General features: G+C 48.2%; 6 protein-coding genes across 6 annotated transcripts; 3 read left to right on the forward strand and 3 right to left on the reverse strand.

The window, feature by feature from the left end:
* Window positions 1-112: 112 nt before the first annotated feature.
* On the forward strand, window positions 113-907 carry PEX2_067740 (uncharacterized protein; the record flags this gene model as incomplete). The annotated part of the gene is made up of 2 exons (XM_016744045.1): window positions 113-223; window positions 398-907. The coding sequence occupies 2 exons, from the start codon at window positions 113-115 to the stop codon at window positions 905-907; spliced, it is 621 nt and encodes a 206-aa protein (XP_016599758.1).
* A 1,597-nt stretch (window positions 908-2,504) lies between these two features.
* PEX2_067750 (uncharacterized protein) lies at window positions 2,505-3,891 on the forward strand (the record flags this gene model as incomplete). The annotated part of the gene is made up of 4 exons (XM_016744046.1): window positions 2,505-2,722; window positions 2,789-3,584; window positions 3,636-3,704; window positions 3,787-3,891. 4 exons carry the CDS (start codon window positions 2,505-2,507, stop codon window positions 3,889-3,891), a joined length of 1,188 nt encoding a protein of 395 aa, XP_016599759.1.
* A 2,227-nt stretch (window positions 3,892-6,118) lies between these two features.
* Window positions 6,119-7,084, forward strand: PEX2_067760 (uncharacterized protein; the record flags this gene model as incomplete). Its single annotated transcript, XM_016744047.1, has 1 exon — window positions 6,119-7,084. The coding sequence occupies one exon, from the start codon at window positions 6,119-6,121 to the stop codon at window positions 7,082-7,084; it is 966 nt and encodes a 321-aa protein (XP_016599760.1).
* Window positions 7,085-8,457: 1,373 nt separating this feature from the next.
* On the reverse strand, window positions 8,458-12,855 carry PEX2_067770 (uncharacterized protein; the record flags this gene model as incomplete). The annotated part of the gene is made up of 1 exon (XM_016744048.1): window positions 8,458-12,855. One exon carries the CDS (start codon window positions 12,853-12,855, stop codon window positions 8,458-8,460), a length of 4,398 nt encoding a protein of 1,465 aa, XP_016599761.1.
* A 1,137-nt stretch (window positions 12,856-13,992) lies between these two features.
* Window positions 13,993-15,569, reverse strand: PEX2_067780 (uncharacterized protein; the record flags this gene model as incomplete). Its single annotated transcript, XM_016744049.1, has 2 exons — window positions 13,993-14,528; window positions 14,585-15,569. 2 exons carry the CDS (start codon window positions 15,567-15,569, stop codon window positions 13,993-13,995), a joined length of 1,521 nt encoding a protein of 506 aa, XP_016599762.1.
* Window positions 15,570-19,375: 3,806 nt separating this feature from the next.
* Window positions 19,376-19,894, reverse strand: PEX2_067790 (uncharacterized protein; the record flags this gene model as incomplete). The annotated part of the gene is made up of 1 exon (XM_016744050.1): window positions 19,376-19,894. The coding sequence occupies one exon, from the start codon at window positions 19,892-19,894 to the stop codon at window positions 19,376-19,378; it is 519 nt and encodes a 172-aa protein (XP_016599763.1).
* Between the last annotated feature and the right edge of the window lie 1,473 nt (window positions 19,895-21,367).

Genomic DNA, 21,367 nt, shown 5'->3' on the forward strand with positions numbered 1-21,367 from the left:
GGTCAAGGCTATTTCCGCACAAGTACGGCCGGCAGTGCCTCGGTTCCAGGTATATTCCTAGCATTGCCCGTATCCACTTACCTCGCCCACCCTTCACCTATGCTGTCTGATCATGTTCCGCAAGCTCCGTATTCGTGGTAGCAAGCCCGCGCAATCAGCGCCGGCCACAACAGGAGAGAGCAAAACTGTTGACCCATCCCCTCACGCCATCCATATTAGCGACGTAAGGCGGTCACCTACTAAGATACCCCGCAAACCCTGTTCCGATCCACAGTCTATATCCATTATCGTCGCGAATGCCAAAGGCGCCGCCGACTCCTCGTATCTTTACAGTATACGTACCCCACGCAGTATGCTCTGAGTACCCCTAGCCGAGCTTACCCGTAAGATTTATTAGCTACTCCAGAGAGAGAAGGCCTACGGCGAGTTTGACCCTACAGACGACTTCGAAACAGATTACCTTTGCGACAGTCATATCTACAATGTCCGCTTTATCCCGCCTAACGTCATGGGGCTTAGCCTAGCTTACCTCTGCCTCATGCAGCATGTTTGCATCGTCTTCTCGTACGACGCTTCGTCGAGGGAATCGTGGGGCGAAATGGTCGCCGCCTGCGAGGGGATGCGCAGCCGCTGCGAAGACGGGGTCTCCCCCTTTCTTGCGACAATGATCGCCGCCATGGATGAAGGTGAAGCCCCAGTGTCGCACGTGGAAGCTAAGGCGTTTGCAACCCAGCGGGACTTTCGCTTTGTCAAGTTTTCGCCCGCAACTGGGCGCGGCATTTGCAATGCGGTCAGCTCGCTAGTTGAGCTGGCGCCCGGTGCTCGTGATAAGTATGCTATGGATCAGGAGGGCTATACCCAGAGGTACAAGAGGGCGGAGGCATTGCAGGCATTATCTCTCACCTAGGGCGTGGGTGGATATGATACCGCCGCCAAGGCGTTTAGCAAATACAGTAAATCTATTCAGTGGGACACTGCTTTACATGTATTTAGTCCATCGTATTTCCAGTCACTAGTCTTGACTCTTGTATTTTGACTTAAGACAAGTATTGAGCCCCTGTTTGCCTCCTAAATAATAGTTAGTGGATTGTATGTAGGTATGGGTTGGGTTCTGGGTCGAGACCTTCGGCTCAAAATGGGTTATGCGGAAGACTAATACTGTTATATATATATTTAGTATGTAGTCATTGCCACCTCCTGGAGCAGCCGATCGAGCTCCTAAGAGGGAAATTAGGCTAAGATGAACCGAGCAAAATATATGGTCGAACATTATACCCGGCCCCCGAAATCCATTTACAAAAAATACGGACCCTGGCTTACGAGGGTCCACCACCCATATAAAAGGGATCACCCAAACGTCAGTTCTTTTGATAAATTACAACGTTCTCTTTAATCGTTAACCACTCTACCCACAGCATCTAAAATAATTTTAAATATATACAAGCTTGGATGAATAAGATATAGACTTAGTATCCGAGTAAACAAAGCACTATTCGTAAGGACTATGCATAAATTCGTGGTTCCTAACGGTCAACTCCGATGATACTAGAAAAGTAGAAGATACAATTTGAGTACTACAATTTTCTTTAAGATCTTATTATAACCTAATATATATAATAAAATTATTGATTTAAATCATATATTCGAGTTTTAACATAGATTTTAGGCAGCCCTCTTATAGCATTACAATCTAATATGTTAACCTACGACGCGCCTAGTTTGAGAAACATAAATATAAAGGCGCCCCTAGAACTTACCCTTAAAATTTAATCAAAGCATTACAATAATTAAAATAGACGGTTTTAACATAATGTAGTCGAGAAAGAAAGTATCTCTATGCGTACCTTTTGTGTGGTATGCCTAGTAAAAGGTACACTGACGTCGGTGATCCCTTTCATATAGGTGGCGGACCCTCGCCTACAAGGTTGCCTGCGATGGTCTGTAATAAATTTAATTTACCAGAGGGCCCGTTAGTGGATGTGCTGTATGTTTCTAGGAGCCCCAGCCAATCTACATCACCGAGCGTTCGTGCCTTTTTAGCGCCGTTTTGATAAAAACAAACCAGCCACGTTTTCAAATCCTTTCTTTCTCAACCACTGCGCGACCCTAACAATATCTCATTGATCTGGCTGCATTTTGTCTCCATCTATTCCTATCCCAATATGAAATCCTTTCGAGGGCCAGTGAATGGTCACCTACCAGGACCTGGAACATCAGTTCAGGGACGACAGAAACGGGGCCAGCCTGCATCTTCTGAAGGTGCTGCCTTAGAAAGAAAGCGTATCAAGAAAAGCCAGTGCATGTTCACAGACTCAACGTGGTACGCATGGTATCTGGTGTGTGAAAGCCTATGTTGGCCCGAATATTCAAGTCTCATGGCCTACAAACTCAACAAATCATTTGTTTGCCAGGAGACCAAAACGGACTTGGCCAGTCTCTGTCTTGTCTCAAAAGCTATGAATGATCTGGCAACTCCCTTTTTATACCGTTCTATCAGCCTCAGGATGTTAGAAGAGACTCTGGAGGATAAGGTTGGTGGCCTTTTATATAGGCTGCTAGATACCTCTCACGACTCACCGCGGTGTTTTGTTCGAGAACTTACTATCTCACGGTATCGGTTGTTTTCTCGGCTCTCTACTCTAAGTGGCCCATTGGCGACGGACACAGACAAACTGCCTTTATCCCAGTTGATAGAGCGCCTCCCGAACCTGCGTCAAGTAAGGTATGAATCTTCACATCAATGCTTGGGCAGATTTCCTATGCCTATGGTGACTAACACCTATAACAGACTCGAATTAGCTTGCGATTTTAGTAGCAATTACATGAAAAGCATTGACGAGCATCCTCAAAAGCCGGAACTTCACTTACTCGCAGGGGGCTGGGGAAAGCCCTGTCCTCGCCCCCTCCCACGCGTGACCGAGATCAGAGTTATGTGGGGTACCGAATGTGGAGTGGGCGGGGAACAACTTCCACTAAATCAGCCCGACAACTTCCTAAATTACATCACTTCTTGTCCTAACCTGAAGTCTTGTTCTTGGGTAGCTGGAAACCCGAAGGAAACAGTAGTTGGTGAAACCCCCAACGATATCGAGGGATCCGTCATTCACAAACCCTTTCCTTTCCTTGAACATCTAGACCTTTATCAGTACTATATCGGTACCCAGATGTGGCATGGCTGGGAAGATCATTTCAATTGGTCAAGTCTCTCGTCTCTTGAGATCGGCCAGGGGCTGTTTGCCCCTGAGAATCTCAATGTCATGACAGGACGTCTAAGTAATTTGAAGCGCTTCAAAATTACAGGAAATAACGTTCAAAACGAAGAGCTGTGCCAAAGTCTTGAAAATTTCTTGGTGGCTTTCGACACACTGGTGGATCTGGAACTATTGAACTGCTTCGTTCCAATTCACGTCATTACTCAGCATACTCGTTTAGCCAACCTCTGTGTTCATATTTTCGACACCTGGAATTTTCTAGACTCTCGCACTGTATTTGAAAGCGAGGACTTGATATCTTTGGACGCACTATGTCCCCAACTCGAAAATCTGCAACTGGATATTGAGCGCGACACTGAGAAAGAGGATTGGGTATGTGTATCTCCTAATCTTCTCAACGAATAATATACTAATTAGTTTTAGCCTCAAGATGTTCTAGATACCGTGGCCCGTAGCTTTTCACGGGTCAAAACAATAGCGCTCCATTCACGGGTTGGTAATTTGTTGCTTGAACCCACCAGCATGTGGAATGGGAGTTATCGTAGCTTTGAGCCTAAATTAACTTACAAGGCAGCAAGAGAGATCGGTACAAACTTCTTTGCCATCCGACACCGAGAATACAACGAAAGCTCCGGATCCGCGGACATGTCAGAGGGATATGGAAGGCTTCAAAAATTGACACTGAAATCTGGAGGACGAACTGAAACAATGCCCTTTCAGTACGGTCGGCCCTTTTGGCTTCCCCGGAGAATGCATATAAGAGACGCCCAACCCAACATCTTGACTTTTGACATGTTACCACCCAAGACTATAGGCGAAGAGCCTAAGTTGGTGCATTTAGAAAGGGAACGTCAGGAGAAACTTTGCCAAAGTTCTGCACATCCGGCACAACTCAACGTCTTAGAGCACATTATATCAATTGCTGAGGATGGTCCACGCATACCTCCCAGACGTAATGGCGGCAAGACAGTGAATTGTCGAGTCGCGCATCCAGTCAACCGTCGAGTTGAGCGTGGAGTACCAAGAGTTGGTACTCGTCGGTCAGAGAGGCTTGCACAAAGGCGGGAGATGCAGTCAACAGTGGATTGAAGAATTGGGATCTAGCGTGAGCAGGGTGCCATAAGTTTAGTGGTTGTCATTTGTGTTAAGTCTGCATGATTACACACAGTTGAAGCTATGTACAATGCTCGAGGTACTGCAATATACTACATCGAGTATGGTACAAACAACCCATACAGTGGGGAAGTCTACGGTAATATCCAGAAAGACTTCAAGACCACGTTTGTAGTACCATGTAAAAACGGCGTTAGTTTGGGTTCCAAATCATCCGATTGTTTCCAAGTCGCTTCTTGAAAAGCGCCCCAGGTTAGTGCAGGACAGTCTGAGCGTGTTGATTTGGACTTGAAGACGGTTTGCTGCTCTGCGCGAGTTTTTCTTGGTAACAGAATGTGCAATTTGCACCCAATTCAACCTTGAGACATTCTAGGCCTCTGTCATCCACGAGAAATTACTCCCCATGTTACTTAATATCCGGAATCAAATTTCTTGCCCTTCCATTCCTGCAGACGATATTGAGCTCCATTGGAGCGTGCGAACGAGGTTTGTCGGGGTATCATCTATTCTGCAGGAACATACATTCCACAGCTAGTGCGTGGCAGCCGCATTCCTCAGGTTGATCGCAAAATGATAAAGATCAGAGATTATGGACTTGACTTAAACTCCGCTGCAACATTGTAGCCGACACATACTGAAGATAAAATTTCTGATGCTAGGTGAGTTTCGTTGATGCAGACTCATTGGATGCCGGATGCAGTTGCTAGGGGATCGACAAAGAGACCAGGCCTACGCAGGGAGCGCCCTTGGCGATTTTCGTCTGCTGATAACTGAAGGCTCTCGCAATGACATGATAGAGGAAGAAATACAGCAGCTTATTCTCAAATCATCTTTTTCGCGACACCTTCTAGAGACCAAGTGTGCTTTACCGGATATAAATTGCGATAGACCTATCTTGTAGCCCAGGGAAGCAGGGAGCCTCACGACCCAACGGTAATGTAATAAGTGGAGTATTACGGGCGGTTTTCCACTCTCTTCGAGCTGCTTTTCCTGGGTACTCCGCGGATTTAGAGAGCTATGGGGTCTCTCCACCCATTGTCCCCCAAGACTCCATCCTTTCAGACGTGTCGTCAGGTATAGGTATGATCCTGAAAACAGGTCATCGACAAAGAGAATCCACTTGAGATTCATTGTGACAGCTCTGAAGTGGATCTCTGTGGAATTCCACAGTGGTGGGGTGTTCGGCATGGATGTCCGCTTGCAAGAGCAGCACCTTCCTAATTAGGACATGCTATCACGTGACCAGGTCCAACCGAGCCGCGTCTCCACCGTTCGGACGAACAGCAAGTTTGGAAGATCATGACGCTTTGGCGTCGGGTTAAACCGATCGTACCGGGGTTTCAATGTGGGGTCGAGATCTGAGAAATGTGACATTAACCCCGGATGCGGAAATCACCACATCTTGTTCACACTTTACCAAGGGTTCCATCAGGGCAGAGAGGAACATCGAGGTCCACAGGAACATCGAGAGGCACACATTCGAATTTCAAAAATTTTCCCTGCTAATTGTTCATGTCATCACCAATTAACCTTAATTAATCCATGGGCCGGATTTGGACTACTTGCAAGATCTATAAGAATGGCGGTCTCTTCGCCTCAAATTCCTACTCGATTTCCACCTCAATCGCATCGGCATTATCATCCTAGGTAAGTCTTCAAGCTACCAAGTATCTGCTAGTACTAGCACCACGATATCAAGAACATTCACTAACCCCAGCCCTAGCTTCGTCGCTCGTTAAGACAGCAAGCCATATCTCACTTCTTAATCCAATCGCTTTTCATTTCAAATAAAAATGCACTTCACTGCCCCCTCTATGGCCTTGCTGGCTCTCGCAGCCGGCGTCCAGGCCGGTGGTGCCAAGCAGCAGCATGAACCCCCCGTAATCAGCGGAAAGGGTATCGGCAAGCACCATGCTAGTGGTGCGACTGGCACCGGTGTCATTCCTACTGGTGTCGTTCCTACTGGCGCCCAGACTGGCACTCACCCCATCGTCACCGGCTCCCACCACAACGGTACCGGTACCCAAACTGGTAGCCACCCCATTGTCACTGGAACCCACAACAACGGTACCCACAGCGGTGGTGGTAAGAACAGTACTATCATCGTCACTGGTACTGCTCCTTGCTTCAGCTGCCACGGTAGTGCGACCATTCCCGTTAATGTCCCTACCAAGACATACGGCGCTTCTCCCTCCGGTGGTGCTGGTGGTGTTGGCTCTGGCTCTGGCTCTGGCTCTGGCTCTGGCTCTGGATCTGGATCCGAATCTGGCTCTGGCTCTGGCTCCGGCTCTAGCTCTGGCAGCAACGGCGCTTCTCCCTCCGGTGGTGCTGGTGGTGTTGGCTCTGGCTCTGGCTCCGGCTCCGGCTCTAGCTCTGGCAGCAACGGCGCCTCTCCCTCCGGTGGTGCTGGTGGTGTTTCCGGTGGCTCTGGCTCTGGCTCCGGCTCCGAGTCTGGCTCTGGATCTGGCAGCAACGGCTCTGGATCTGGCTCCAGCTCCGGCTCTAGCGGCAATGGCTCTGGCTCTGGCTCTGGCTCTGGCTCTGGCTCTAGCAGCAACGGCTCTGGATCTGGCAGCAACGGCTCTGGCTCTACCTCCGGCTCTGGCTCTGGTTCCGGCTCTGAAACCGGCTCAGCCTCCCCCGGCTCGACTGATTACAGCCCCTCCAGTCCTGGTTCCAAGATCACGGCACCCCAGGTCGGAGTCTTCAGCGCTGTTATTGGCAGCATTGTTTACGGTGCCCTTATGCTCCTTGCATAAACGCCTCGCAGTTGCTTAATGTTCACAAGGCTGTCTCTTAATGTCGTTGTTTTTTTTTTTCAATTGCTGGGATCTCTTTGTTTCTTCTGATATCTGATCTGAGAACTAGCCACAGCTAGGGACTTGATTTAAAATAGAAGGTTGGAGTATTGGAATTACCAGTCAGGCGTTGGAGGATGTTATGATTGGATTTTGTTTCTAGGAGTTTAGTGATTGGTTATTGGGTGGTATATGAGTACTTAATATAATTCTAATTCAAAGAAAAGTTTTTGGATAATACCTTCAGAACCGGGATATGATATCTAACAGATTAAATCCCTTCTTACTTCCAAATACTCCATAAAAAATAAATATCAAGAGACTCATAGAGCAAACTTTAATCCCCCCAGTGGCAAAAATGCAACCCTAGTCATACTTCTAACAATAGAAGCCCATAACGCAATCCAGTCGTGCCTGCAGGGTCGGGTGGCGAGCGTTTCCTACCCGTTTATGGCAGGTTTTAAGAGTCCATCGCGCCAACCTGGGTTCTTACCGGTAGATGAGTACTAGCTGTTATGACCATAAGCCTTCACCTACCACTCTAGCAAGGTCATATCTAGAAGAAGTAAAACAATGAGTAACATCAAATATATAGGCTATATTCGAATATCGTAGTAGAACTTAATGTACTCAATACCCTACTAGTAAGCCTCCCCCTTTTAAGCACTGATTTAAGCACTCTTGTTAGTACTCTTTTCAATGGTCTTTTCAACACTCTTCCTAGCGTTCTTTTTTGAATCCTATTTTTTCGCCCTGTTCTCATCATTTAAATCAAATAAGAGCAATGCGGTAAAAGGACGACTAAATCATGTGGGGGTTGACGCGATTGACTAAAAGCTACCGTACCCGTTTACCAACCTGTTGACTTTTATTTAGAGTTTTCCTGTATGGATTTCAAGATTCTAAGCTTGGAGATTGGCTAGATTAAGGTTTTAGATTAGCTTCTGTGCCCTTGGTGCAACCTGAGCTTTTCTCAGTGGAGCCGTTGGATTGATCCATGGTTGTTGCTTTCTATATTACGAGATATCAATAGATTCTTGGTGATCGTCGGGTTGTAGGGTTGTAGTTTTGAATTGTAACAGTGATTTTGAATTTTAAACTGACTAGATACATAGTACTATAGAAATGAATAATGTATATACTCTTTTATGAAGCATCGTCATCGTTCGCAAGGAAATGAAGCAGAAAAGCCACCCAAACACCAGAAAACACGCAATGCAGAGGACACGCAATGCAACGCATCAGCAACAATCAAAGAAAAGAAAAATCAATAATCACCACCCCTATAAACAAAAACACCATCCATGCAACCACTCCAGTCTCTGTCCCAGTCTCTAAACACTCGAAATCCAATTAACCCACTGACACTCACATCCCCCAGAACCACCATCAACACCTCCAGCATTCTCAATCGTAGAATTCTTCGTCTCACCAAGCCCCTTAAAGAGTCCAACAGCAGGATTAACAAGCTCACCCCCGACAGCGCGGTCCTCAAGCTGCAGCTGCACAGCCGTGATATTATAATGACCGTCATCTTCGATCGGGTAACAGTAGACCATTTTCTTTTTCTCGGCGCCGCCGTGGCGGTCCACTGTTATTGTTACCGGGTATGGGAATGAGCCTGGGCGGGAGAAGTCTGTTGCGGAGGATGAAGATGTAGGTGAGTTTGTTGATGTTGGTGTTGCAGATGAGGAGGTTGTGGTGCTTGTTGCTGTGTCGTTTGATTTTGGGAGGAGCTGGCGGTTTATTTTTTCGGATTGCGTCCAGATTTGAACTAGAAGGCGGGTTTGGGACCATGTGCAGCGGTATTTTGCGTTGGATTTTGAGGTTCCGCCGTTTGTGTCCGCAGAGGAAGATTTGGTTTGGGAGGTTAGGAAGATGGATTTGTCGAAGTAGCTGTAGAAGCCGTAGTGCTCGGTTGCGAGGCCGCGGTTGTATAGGCGGATTGGTTGGGATGAGGGGAGGGGGTAGAGCATTGCTGCAGATGGGGTTCCATCTGCGTTTTCTTCTGGCGCGGGGATTATGGATGATATGTTGGGGTATGCGGTGCCGTTGGATGTCTCTGAACGGCGGTAGATGTTTGCCGAGGAGAGGGAGACTGGTGAGAGGAGGGACATGTAGAAGGGTGTTTCTTCGCCGGCGTAGGGTGCAGTGTTATTGTCTGTGTATTGGCCGAGGAAGCTCTCCTCTGCGTCTGTTGGGGCTGCGGGCGATGGGTTAAAAAGGTCATCGCTCCTGATACGTAGCTTTGAGCCAACAGTAGTGCTGTTCTCGTACGTGCCATTGCGGAAGTTGATGGAAACACGGAAATTGGGCTGGTTCGCATTGTACGGCTCATTGGCATCCTGCTGGTCCTTGGGCAAAGCACAACTCCACATTGAAGAAGGAGTAATGCAAGTCGATTTTTCAAGCTGCGCCTCCGTCCCAGCGATCGTTGCAATTCCAGTAGGCATAGGCGGATAGCCTGTGAGATTCAGCCATTGCGATTGAACGGGGGTGTCGTTTCCTTTTCTTGTCAGAGTGATCGCGAGAATAGTGGCGAGGATCACGATGATCAAGAAGAAAATGCAGATAATGAAATACCATCTCCGTCGAGTACGACCCTCGCGTCCTGGTCGTCCACTCTTCTTGCTGAAAAGACCACGGCCACGCCAAAGATTGCAAACCCTTCGGCCAGTGGCTTCTTCTTTTTCCAGCCGGCGGCGTCGGGCCTCTTGAGGTCCTATCGCCCCACTTGGGTTGACACTGGTAACTCCAGCTGTGGGATCATTGTCGTAACGTGGCTGAGTATCATATCGAGGCGGCAGAGCAGGATCTCGAGGATGTTGCGAGTACGCAGGAGCCGGTGCCTGCATATCAGACATTGGGATCGAGCCAGGTCCGCCAGCAGCGCGCTGGAAACCGGGAGAGATAGGCTCAGAAGGTTGTAAATGTCCCTGGGGAGGCGATAGCTCAGTCTCTTGAGACAATCCCCGTGCCGCTTGCGGTTCTTCAGATCCAGGCTGCCGATCCTGAGGCACGGACTGTTGGGATTGCTCTTGCTGAGACTGAGCCTCCGATCCAGTGGGCTGGGTTTGTGGCAGTGGGGGCACAGGGGGTGCATTCGAGTGAGGGTGTGCGGTTAGACCAAACGGCCACCCAGAACCAGATTGCCGTCCCTGGATAACAAGCGGTCCTTGAGGCTGGGTTGCATGACCAAGAGTTGCCTGCCGTGTCTGGGGAGGAGCCTGTCCATATGCCACCTGCGGTTGCTGTGGGGAAGCTTGTGTCACAGGAAGTTCTTGCAGTTGCCCTCGTTGCTGTCCTTGAGGCTGTCCTTGTGGAGAATACGCCCATTCAAACCCAGAAACATGTTCTTGGGTAGCTGGTTGTTGGACCTGGGGTTGCTCATGCGGCTGTTCTCGTACTCCCCATGGCCATTCCGATCTTGGCGTTGCTACTTGAGGAGCTGGTTGGAGCATCGGCGGGGAGATTTCTCGGGACTGTTCCTGCGGTTGAGGCTGCTGCAGTAGCGGCTCCATTGGCGGTGCAGCCTGAGGAGCGAAGACTGGCACATATTGCACTGTCGGCTGCAGAGGCTGTACCTGAGGCTGCGGCGGAGGAACAGTGTAATGGAAATTAGTAACAGGGGGCGCGATATTAGTGGTTATCTGTGGAGCAAGAGCGGGAGTTGGCTCAGGCATAGGAATATGAGCGGGAGCAGGAGCAGGGGCTGGTTCGGGCATAGCAATAGGAGCTGGCGCAGGCGGAGCTGGCTCCCAAACCTGTCTATCAACCGCCTCCACAGGGGGCGCAACAACTGGAACAGGAACAGGAATGGGAGGGGAAGCAACACGCTGAGACCGAGCTTCCGAAACTCCACCCCTAGTACCATGGGCCACTGAACCCTTCTCCTTCTCATCCTCATCAACAACAGAAGAATCCCACGTATGAGAACTAAACTCCGACGAGGGTGACAAGACCTGCACCTCCTTCGCGCGAACAGCATACCCAGATGGAATTGACTTCGTTGTCTCCGGACGAGGCGAGTCAATATCAATAAGCAGACCAGCATTCTTAGTCGACGTCGTCGACGGAACCGAATCCTGGATATCATTTTCACGCGTCTCTTCGAGGCCAGATACTCCAGGTTCCTCAACCGCAACAAGCGCAAGTCCTCGGCCACTCTCTACAGCCGTATTCGTAGCTCCAGCTGGCACGGCAACGGGATTAACAGGCGTTATCGAGCAGACGTGATTGACACACTCAAAATACGGCGTCTTACTGAATAGTTCGTGCGCACAGGCTTGGTAGTACTCAGCTGCTTCGCCCTGAATTGTCTGGCTATTGCTGAACATAAAGGACATGGTGTTTTGTCTACTTGAGACGTTGGAGACGTAAGCAGGTGGTGGAGATTGATGGCGTTCGGGGGCTTGGTATTGGTCTTGCTGGTATTGTTCTTGTTCGAAGGATCGGGATATCTCGAATGCTTTCTCACCCATTGGGGCTGCTGTTTCTGGTGTATCGGGCGAGAAGCAGGAGATTTCTTTCTCGCGTGGTATCCATTCTTTTGGCTGGGGACGGGCTGTGGTTGTTGTTGTCGACGGGGTGGAGGGTGATTCTTGCGGAAAGGATGGACTGAGGGGGGATTTTATGGATCGGCTTAGCAGTGGGGAGAGGAGATATGTCCACCAGCCTTGTGACTCTGGTCTGTTGGCGTCTGCTTGGGTATTGACGCTAAGACGGCCCGGTTGCTGGATCTTTGAGGCTTGGCGTACGGTTTCTGGTGTCCGGGGTGGACTGTCGTCTTCCCAGATTGAAGCTGTTGAGAGGGCGCGCGCTTTCCTTTCTACGCCTAGTGTGTTCTGGTATCCAGTCTCTTGGGCGGGAGTTTTGGCAGCAGCTGAGTGCTCTGCAGGAATGGCTGGCACGGGAGGAATATCTGTTTCATATTGCCAAAGACGGGGTGTTGGCTGCGAATAGATGCTTGATGTTGCCCTTGGTCGGAGCATCTCCGTACTCGAGTTTGAGTGTGCGTTCCATGGTGCGTCGCCTCTTGCTGGGGTGACGACAATCGATGGTGTGAGCGGTGTTCCTGCACTATCGAGCTCTTGTGATCTTTCTACTGACTCGCTGCGAGGCACAGTCAGTCCGATCATGACGTGGCGGTCCGAGGGCGAGATAACATCTCCGTGTTTGTCATGGAATGGGTCTTCATCTCTGGTGGTAAGGAAAGAGGCTGCAGTTCCATTCTGATGGTGATGCTGACTCTGCACTGTCTCGGGTAACCGCTGAAAGCCCCGTGAAACCCTCTTCCTGAATGTATCCTTTGATTTTTGAGCAGTGCGTTCCTTCTCTCGCACTTTCGAAAGAAGCATCAGGTCATTCAGATCGACGAACGGCGCAGCCGCGTTTGGTTCTGCGGGAATTGACTGTTTCCTCGGCGCCGGCGCTAAGGTGAAATCCGTAACGAGGTTCAAGCCGACCGGTTTCCCGACGCTTTTACGTTTCTTCGTGACGCGGATATTTAGTCTAGAGGTTTCGCGGGGGGAAATGGGCGAGCGATTCCCATCTTTGGCGGCCTTCGCCTCGAGCCTTTGTCGTGCTGCTTTTGATAGAAGTGTAAAGGGTCGATCTCGTTCATCCTGGTCTTCCGAGGAGCATGAGGGACTTGAGATCTCTTCGCTGATCGGCGATGAGAATGGGAAGTTTGGTACTGGGACCTGGAGGGCTTGGGGTTTTCGTTTGAGCATGATGGTTTAGTAGACTTGACTGTGTTCAGATGTTAGTCTGCAGAAGTGATAGTATCCGATAGATGCATACCATGTGTCAGAAAAGCATGAAAGAATGAAAGTACAGGGAGACGTAATAAAGAGGAGGTCTATTAATATTATAGCCAGTAAAACAATGCGAAAGGCAACAATAGACAACAACCCTGAATAGAAGTTGATTGAGTCAAATGCAAAACAAAAGAAAGACAAAAAGACAAAGAAAATAAGAAAAGCTCCGAGATTTAAAGCCCAAGCTCTCTATTTCTGCATTTCGCATTTCTGCATCATCACAGTGCAGAAATAGAGTCCAGGCCGGTCACTCTACAGGACACAGCTCAAGCTATAAACAACCCGACCAATAATCATCGTCGCTGGGGAATTTCTGCAGCGATCCCAGACATCCCGCTGCAACTAGCTCCGTGCTGCTTCTTCAAGGTCGGTCATTGGACGACTGGCAGAGAGATCACCAGGGGAAGCAGAAACGAAGACGATGGATTGGATGCAAATGTCAGACTGAGGCCGGTCACTACGCGCCGGACCGGGGGGCGGGCGCTTCGAGGGGCCAATTAGTGGAAGGACAGAAATAGATCTTCATATTATGATACATATTTAAAGCAGGATCTGGGGTTCTGAAACATGATGTTTTCGTGCTACTGTCTATATGAGATGATGTATTTGGTCTATATCATTCCATTTCATGGGGAGATGTGTGGTGATACTCCACACTCTACCAGCTATACGCTAACAAGAGAAGTTTTTTTTTAATTGAAACATGAATATCTGTATTTCAGCTATTCCAGCTATTCAAATATTCCATATTCCATATTCCCTCTTATCATATTCCATGTAGAGTGGCCCAGAAAAAAAAAAGCAAAGCAATTGCGGGTATGAAGAACAAAATATGAGAAAAAACAGAGACCACTCCATAAGATCAAACAAAAACAAAGTCAGTATAAACCAATCCCCAAATCGAGAAAGTCGAATGGGGATCGCATCTATAAGAGGGATATATGATATCAAGAGAACAAAGTCCAAAACAAAGTCGTTGATGATAGGTTTTGCGTGACTAGTCATATCTCGTACACAGCTTCGGCTTCCGCGCACCTCACACCACACTTCCTACCGCCGCTCATATTCAATGCCCTGCATAGCCGCACTAGAGCCATTCATGAGGGGCGGTAACGTGCGCGGCTGCTCCTGAGTCACGCCATTACCGAAAGCACCAAAGACAGGGCCCTGGCCATTGACCTGATTGGAGCTCATTTGGTGGTGTTCGAAGATGGAGGGGGGGCGGGAGGCGTTGGCTTGCTGGTTGAGTTGGGCACGCATCTCATCAATCTCGGCCTGCATGACGGCCCGGTCGCGATTTGATTGGGTAACGGTTTTCTCCAACATCGCTATATAATCAATTGCGCGGGTGAGTGTTTCCCATTTGCTGGACTTGTTGGTTTGGCCCGGTGGGAGACGTAGCCGGAGCGCTTCGAAGCAGTCTTTCATTTCGCTGCGCCGTTTGCGCTCAGCGAGTTTGTGTGTTACGCGTAATTCAGGCGTGCGGCTGTACGGTGTGCTGCCCGCCGGCCCGTCTTCTTCGCCGATCAACTCTCGCACGGCCTTGTGTTGGAGGGAATGGTGGTGGTGTACATTTTGGGGTAGGTCTGGGACATTGTTAGTATTGCGCGTCCAGTGTGTTGTTCTGGTGATATCCTCTTACCGTGTTGTCCTCGTGGCATCCGTTCCGAATACATGCTGTTCATAGACTCCGCCATGCTGCCTTTTCGGGAGAACGGCGGGTTGGACTCTCCCTTCGAGGAAACGGAGCTTGAGCGCGCCATGTCCGGGTCAGGAAAGGCATATGCCATACCCGCCGTGGGTGCTTCGGCGTTGTAAATCTCCGACCGAGGATTCGATGAAATGGCTGGAGCAGTGCGACCGGCTGCAAAACTCCGCTGCTGGTCGGTTGCGCGGGGGCCCAATGGAGAGAGTGGCTGACTGCCTCCTGAGTACCGAGGTCCACGGTATGAGTTCATGTCGGTCGGAATCCCTCGTTCCCTCTGTAGACTTGACACAATCGATGATTGGGAGGCATTGGTGCTGTGGTATGGCGAGGCTGGGTTGATGGCCAGAGAACTGATTCCTTGGTTCATGCGACTGTCGACACTGCTGCGCCGGGATTCGGTCGTCTCGGCCACACTCGTTCGTTGGGAGGGAACTTCATAGTTCTGGTTGATGGAGGGGAGGGTTGAATTTGGCTGGCCGAAGTTTGGAGAGGGTTGTTGGGTACCAGCGGAGGAAGGGGTGGTGGATTGATCGTGGGGGTAAGGGGAGCGATCGACAGCCGGGTGTCCGCGATTCGGGGAGGGTTGCGACGCGGATATGAAGCTGAGAGAGGGATAATTGTTGCCGGTGCCATTGGTCGCCGTGGAGTAGGTGGACGATCCTACATGGTCAGCACCGCGCCGCTCCCATTCCATGCTAGGTGAGGGTCTCCTACTTGTGCTTTGCGGCATTGACCAATTCCCGGAGTCACGCTCGATCGTGTTCAGTGAGCCGTTACCGGGGGATTTCTCCGCGGTGGCTCCGGTCCCAGGCATATTTGCGGTGAGAGTCGAGATAGAGGGGAGAGTTTGCGTTGAGCCTCCAGTAACCTGAGGCCCTGAGACTGCCTCCCATGGGCGATGTGCGACAGAAGGATCCATGGCGGGAGAGTCTGAATCAGGCGGGGAGGGGGAACAGTGAAGAAGAATCGAATATCAACCCGCTCTGTTTTTTTTCCTCCCACACTATCGCATATTCCAAATCGAGAGGGTAGAGATGTCAATTCGAGAAACGATTCACGGTGAAACCGTTTCGTTGCGAGGGTTGTAAAAGGTTCGCGCAACTTGAAGGTCAAAAGGAAGGCTAGATCGAAGGTTAGACGTAAAGACATCCAGGCAACACAGATCAAGCTTACCGAAAGGAACGTGGCACGGAAGTGTAAAGGTATTAGAGTATAGGGTATTATGCAGTAGAGTGATTTAAGAGTAGTGAGTGTGTAGAGTGTAGTGTAGAGAGTGTAGAGTGTAGAGTGTAGAGTGAGAATCGAGAGAGTCGAGAGATTAAAGAATAGAAAATTGGAGACTCGAAACCCGCAAGCCTTCGAGTCGTCTGAAACTCCTCTTTTCTTTTTTTTTAACCTTCTTTTTTGGCATCCCCTTTCTTACATTTTAAAATTAAAAATTAAAACAGAAAATAATATATAAAATTAAACAAAAAAGAAAAAGAAAGAAAAGAAAATCCAAAGAATGTACTGGTATTACCGCCAAGGCCCTACTGCAACTGTGTGTGCCACGAGGCTGACCCTGGGGAGTAAGGACTTTTATGCTATACTTGTCTTAGGGTACTATTAACACTTAAACACTATTAACAGACTATTTTCACTTTCTTTTATGTTCATTATGTTCATTATCCTCTATTATATCTACTCTGTCTACTGCATAGCCCACACATATATATATATATATATACATACGTACATATATATACCCACTAAATAGTAGCATTCCTGAAGAAAAGATCCCTGGGAAAAGCAAGGAGAACACGTTTCGTTGCATCCAAGTCTTCACGTCATCTTTTTTTGGATTTTGGGATTTTTATTTTTATTTTTATATATGTTTTTATAATATATTTTTAATTTATAACATATTTATAACATATTCATATAGAATACTAGAATACTATTGTTACCATACCCCTTCACGTGGCTCTCTCCCTTGCAGTCTCCTACCAATTGAGTCTCCTTCTCTTTCCAGTCAGGCTGTATTCGCGACCGGGGCTAACTGCACAATCCCGTTTGGGAGATTAAGGTACTGTAAGGAACGTACCCAAGTACAAAGTAAAATAACAACATATATAAACAACATGTTGACGTTGGACACATGGCATGAGGATGCAGGGTTGATCGGCAGTCTCGGGGGACAAATAGTAGCAAATACATCTTTTCTGCTTCTTTTTGTTCGGGATATTGAGCAAAGCCCGGAAGTACCTAGTACGAAATTTCATCCCTGTCAGTTTAATCCTTGTCCTCCATGCGAATTAACATGTCTTTTTCTTCAGTCCCACACATGGCATTTAGTTGGCTTTACTCACCGAGGGTACCTTTGATCACGACAAATACATATGTATCTATTTACAATTTTGTCCAAGATTATAATCTTTTGATCCTTCTAATCCCTATAATCCTCCATTCTTTTAATCCTACAATCCTAGTACTAGTATCGATGGATATATTACCCTCTAGCTAAAACATGATCCACTTTCTCCCCTACATATTTTCTGTTTGTAACACCTCGGACACAGACAGAAAAGTGTGTCACGGATCACCCACGCTTCCATGAGCTTGAGCTTCATACCGTAGCCATGCAACCACCCGTCCCCGCCGCCCAAATCATCACATGTTGACCTGTCAGAGTCTGAGGGTAGGGGTAGTACGGAGTACTATGTCGCGCGGCTATTTTCACCTATTCACGGGGCTATTGAGGGTAATATCCCGGTTCCGAACAGTCCAGTGTGACCTGGAGTCTTGGCGAATATGACCAAGCTTATTTGTTTTGGTCTTTAGATCTGGATCTACCTTTATTGATTCACCTTTGTACATATAGGTATCGGCCCTCGAGGTACTATCCCATAGTATTATAGTACACTATAGTCTCATAGTCTGTTTCTGGGAAGATTGTCCTTGAGATAATGGTATTTACCCAAGGGGTAGCCACCTACGCCACTACAATCGCGGAACCGCATTGCCTGTACCAGGTGGCTTTTGGGTTGATGTGTCGATTTGATCTTTCCGTTTGATCGGGTGTTCGTCCAGAAATAGATCTAGCCTGTTTGGAACATGTAAATAGAAAATTACATATTGATTACATATTAAATACAATGATAAAATACACTAAACCCCAAAAATTAAAATTTGCATCGGCCCAACCGACGGTCTAGCCGACCCCGCCACACTGTGGCTGTAATAACACGTCCTTTCTTATCCACCTCAAAAGAGGCTAGCTATACAAAACAATTTAGGCAGAAATTCAATACAATAAACCATATGCATGTCAAGTACTACCGTCCACCGTCTTCCCTTTCCAGCATGCCACATGGCACCATCGTCGCCTTGCAGAATGTCTCGAAGATCGCCACCCGATCTACGGCACATTCCTCGAACCTCTGACACGGTAGCACTTCTCCATACTTGACGAAAGGACACTGCTTATCTCAGACTCCAAGCTCGATCTCTGCCAGATAGCTGCTACCCCAGGAAAAAAAAGGGCCAAAAATAACGGTCCGCCAAACGGGAATTCTGAGTACGACTCTATCTCTACAACGTTGTACACCCTCGCCAACCTGCCTAATTTCGATCAAGGGATGGGATCACTAGTCGTCGAGCTTAGAGTTCGTTATGTTAATAATGCATGGCTTATGTGAATGCCTCCTCGAATGGCTCATGGCTCGCCCATGGCAATCACCCATGCTCTCCCAATCCCATCTACTTGGTGCCATCATGGCAATACCGTGGCTCCTTGCCCATTCCTGCATCCACGCCTCTTTTGAGGGTCGTGCTCGTGGGCCGTGCCTTGCTGCTCTTTCCCAATAGTCTGTCTTGACACACGGGTCGTACCGTCCAGGGATGTAGGTACTTTATTTTTATTTTTTTTCTGTCTCTTTTATTTTTCATTTTGCCTCTTCCGGATCCAATTCCAGCTCCTATTCCCTCGCATGGAAACAGCCCCTTCGTGCAAATAATGCTCTGGAACATGACTTCATTTGAATAGTGTTCCCATAGTCTTCGGAAAAAAACCCTCCAGCACGAAATCCAGTCCCGTGTCTTTACGCGTTCTGCACTACTACCCATACTTGGTTCTACATATGTATACAACCTACGAAGTACATTGCACATACCTGTCTATTTACATATGTATGTACACAGTACTAGACGGAGTACCTCCCACTCAAACTCCCCTGCCGACGATCCTCGCACCGGCTCCCGTTCCCCGAAGCTGGGGAGCGCACAGTCAAAGCTTAGAGGTTACATGCAAAAAAGGTTGGGAAATATCATACCGGGATTCTCAGCTAGAATGTGAGCACAGACTCAATAATCAATTATCGCCTAAGATATCCACTGAGGCTACGGAGTAGGGACCTCCCGTTTAGCCCTCCCGTGACTTCCGCCGGCGTGTCGCCCCCCAACCACCTCTGTAGTGCAACTATTTTGAACCCACCTGGGCATCATGTATTGTTAGATACCATACTGAAACAATATTGGCGCTCGGCTTTGACAGGCTGTCATTTCTAGCTCCACTTATGACTGAAATAGCACCAAAATGGGGTTCCCACTAGGTTCAAAATAGATTCCGTCCAATATCGCCCAACCTCGTCTGATCCATATAAAATGTCATCTCCTCTCCCCATCCCCCCCTCCTTGCACATGATATCACCATAATCCACTGGAATATTCCACATGACACCTGGAATCTCAACCCTGACTCCCACAACTCCTCACAACCGTCCGCCTCCCTAAAGTCTTATTCTGAAGTGCGAGGTTCCTTGCCTCAGCTTCGATTTCATCCACACTACGAGTGAGCATGATATATCCTTCATCATCGAGCGCAAAAAGAGCTTCCTTGAGCCATACCCGGCAAGTGATTCTCTCACGGAATCGGACTGAATCCACGATTGGGATTTGATGAAGACGTTCGAGAAAATGTGCATGAAGCGTAGGATCTAACACTCCTATCTTGAGGGCTCCAAGGAGTGCTTGATTATAGATGACGGTCTGGTCGGGTAGATGTTCAAAGCGCCAGATGGTTGGATCGATGTCGTTTAGTAGATGGTAAATGGAGCCCGATTTGGCACTCTGGTGTAGATAGAGGCGCCAGTGGAATGTGTAGCTCTTATCGCCGCGGTCAGATAGGAGGATGTAGAGACCGTTGATTTCGAAGGTGAGCTGTTGTGAGTCTATGTCGGGCTGGCCGGCATTCTCTGTTGTCGACATATCGGATATTTATAGTAGTCGTATTATGGAATGGCAGAAGAGATGGTTAAGATGTAGTTACAGTGGGACGAAGGGAAGACGGAGCTAGCCTGACCTAATTATTTTTCTGATCCATTGTCATGACGCTTATTCTACATATAGCGCTTAATCTGAGTAGTTCATTGGGTTGGTGTGGTGTTCATTGTTTCGCGTTTACGTTGAGGTCCTAGGGCGCTAAGTAGAACGACTAGATAAGCATCGCCCACAGCCTAGAATAGCCATTAGCCTAATAATGAATTGATCAGAGGAATTAGAGGAACTACAATACAACCCTGTTGGTACCTAAACCCGTTGTCCTAAGGCTAGTGCCTCAGGCTCTCAGGTGTCGAAGGATCCATCGATGACCCCTCTTCGGGCCACTTTTCTCCAACGGCCCATCCCGAGGTCGAACAGTAGCTTATTAGGCAAATGATCCTCAATAATATATAGCACTCGGGATCGACACGACGATCTGGCTTGAATCCACCCGGTCGCAACCGATAAATCCATCTGGTGAGTCCCTCTGAATGAGGTCACTAATCAGGAATATGGTGATTACTATGTCTACCAACAATTAAGGAAAGGATCCGCACGCCCCAACGGTCATTCAGCGCAAACCTCGCAAATAAAAACTCGACTGAAGGCAAACTAATTTTATTCAACTGTCAGTCGAAGGTAAGGCTACGACTGCCTCAGCTAACCACCAAATCATATTTCGCAGTCAAGAACCGCAACGATCCACAGTACTTTATGTTATATCAGAAGCCTTCGGACATCCATCAGACCATGCCTGGATAATCCCACCATATGTACTTTGTACCTTCCTCCCCGATAACCAGGTGTGATTGGCAGATCATTCCACGATCTCCCTCTCCTTGAAATCATCGTGGCACACCCCTTGCCTACCACAACACAACTCCACCGGCGATCCATCCTGTTCTCGTTCTCGGTTCAGGTGTTGTCGCGTGTCGAATGTCAAAAGGCCCTGTAGGAAGGGGTAAACTTAATACTCCCCGGTGGAGTAGAGTTGCCATACCGTCCCAAACATGTCTTGTCTTGCATTTCGAGAATTCCACGGGGAGTCGTCGCCGCTTCCCAGGTTACCTCCTTACTGGGTATGCGGATATGTGGATATGTTCTGCGCCATGTGTAGCTCTCCCTTTTTTTTAGGTACGAAGTACATACATGCATCGTACATGTGCGCTACGACATAATGCGACCTAATGTTGTAGATGCCTGAGAGCCTCCACTCGTGTACATATTTTGTGGTTTGGATTTTGGATTTCCATTTAGATATTTCTTTTTCTCGAATATCCCCACTTCCAAGATTTTCTGTAACATAATTATGTTTTGTTTTTCCTGTATCGAAATAGTCGTTAATAGTCCCTAATTAATACCCAATTATTCCTTCCTTGCTGTGTCTTAGATCGGTTCGCCTGAGGTCCATTTATCCCG

Source organism: Penicillium expansum, assembly GCF_000769745.1.
Source record: "Penicillium expansum strain MD-8 chromosome Unknown contig224, whole genome shotgun sequence".
In the NCBI taxonomy this organism is placed as follows: Eukaryota; Fungi; Ascomycota; class Eurotiomycetes; order Eurotiales; family Aspergillaceae; genus Penicillium; species Penicillium expansum.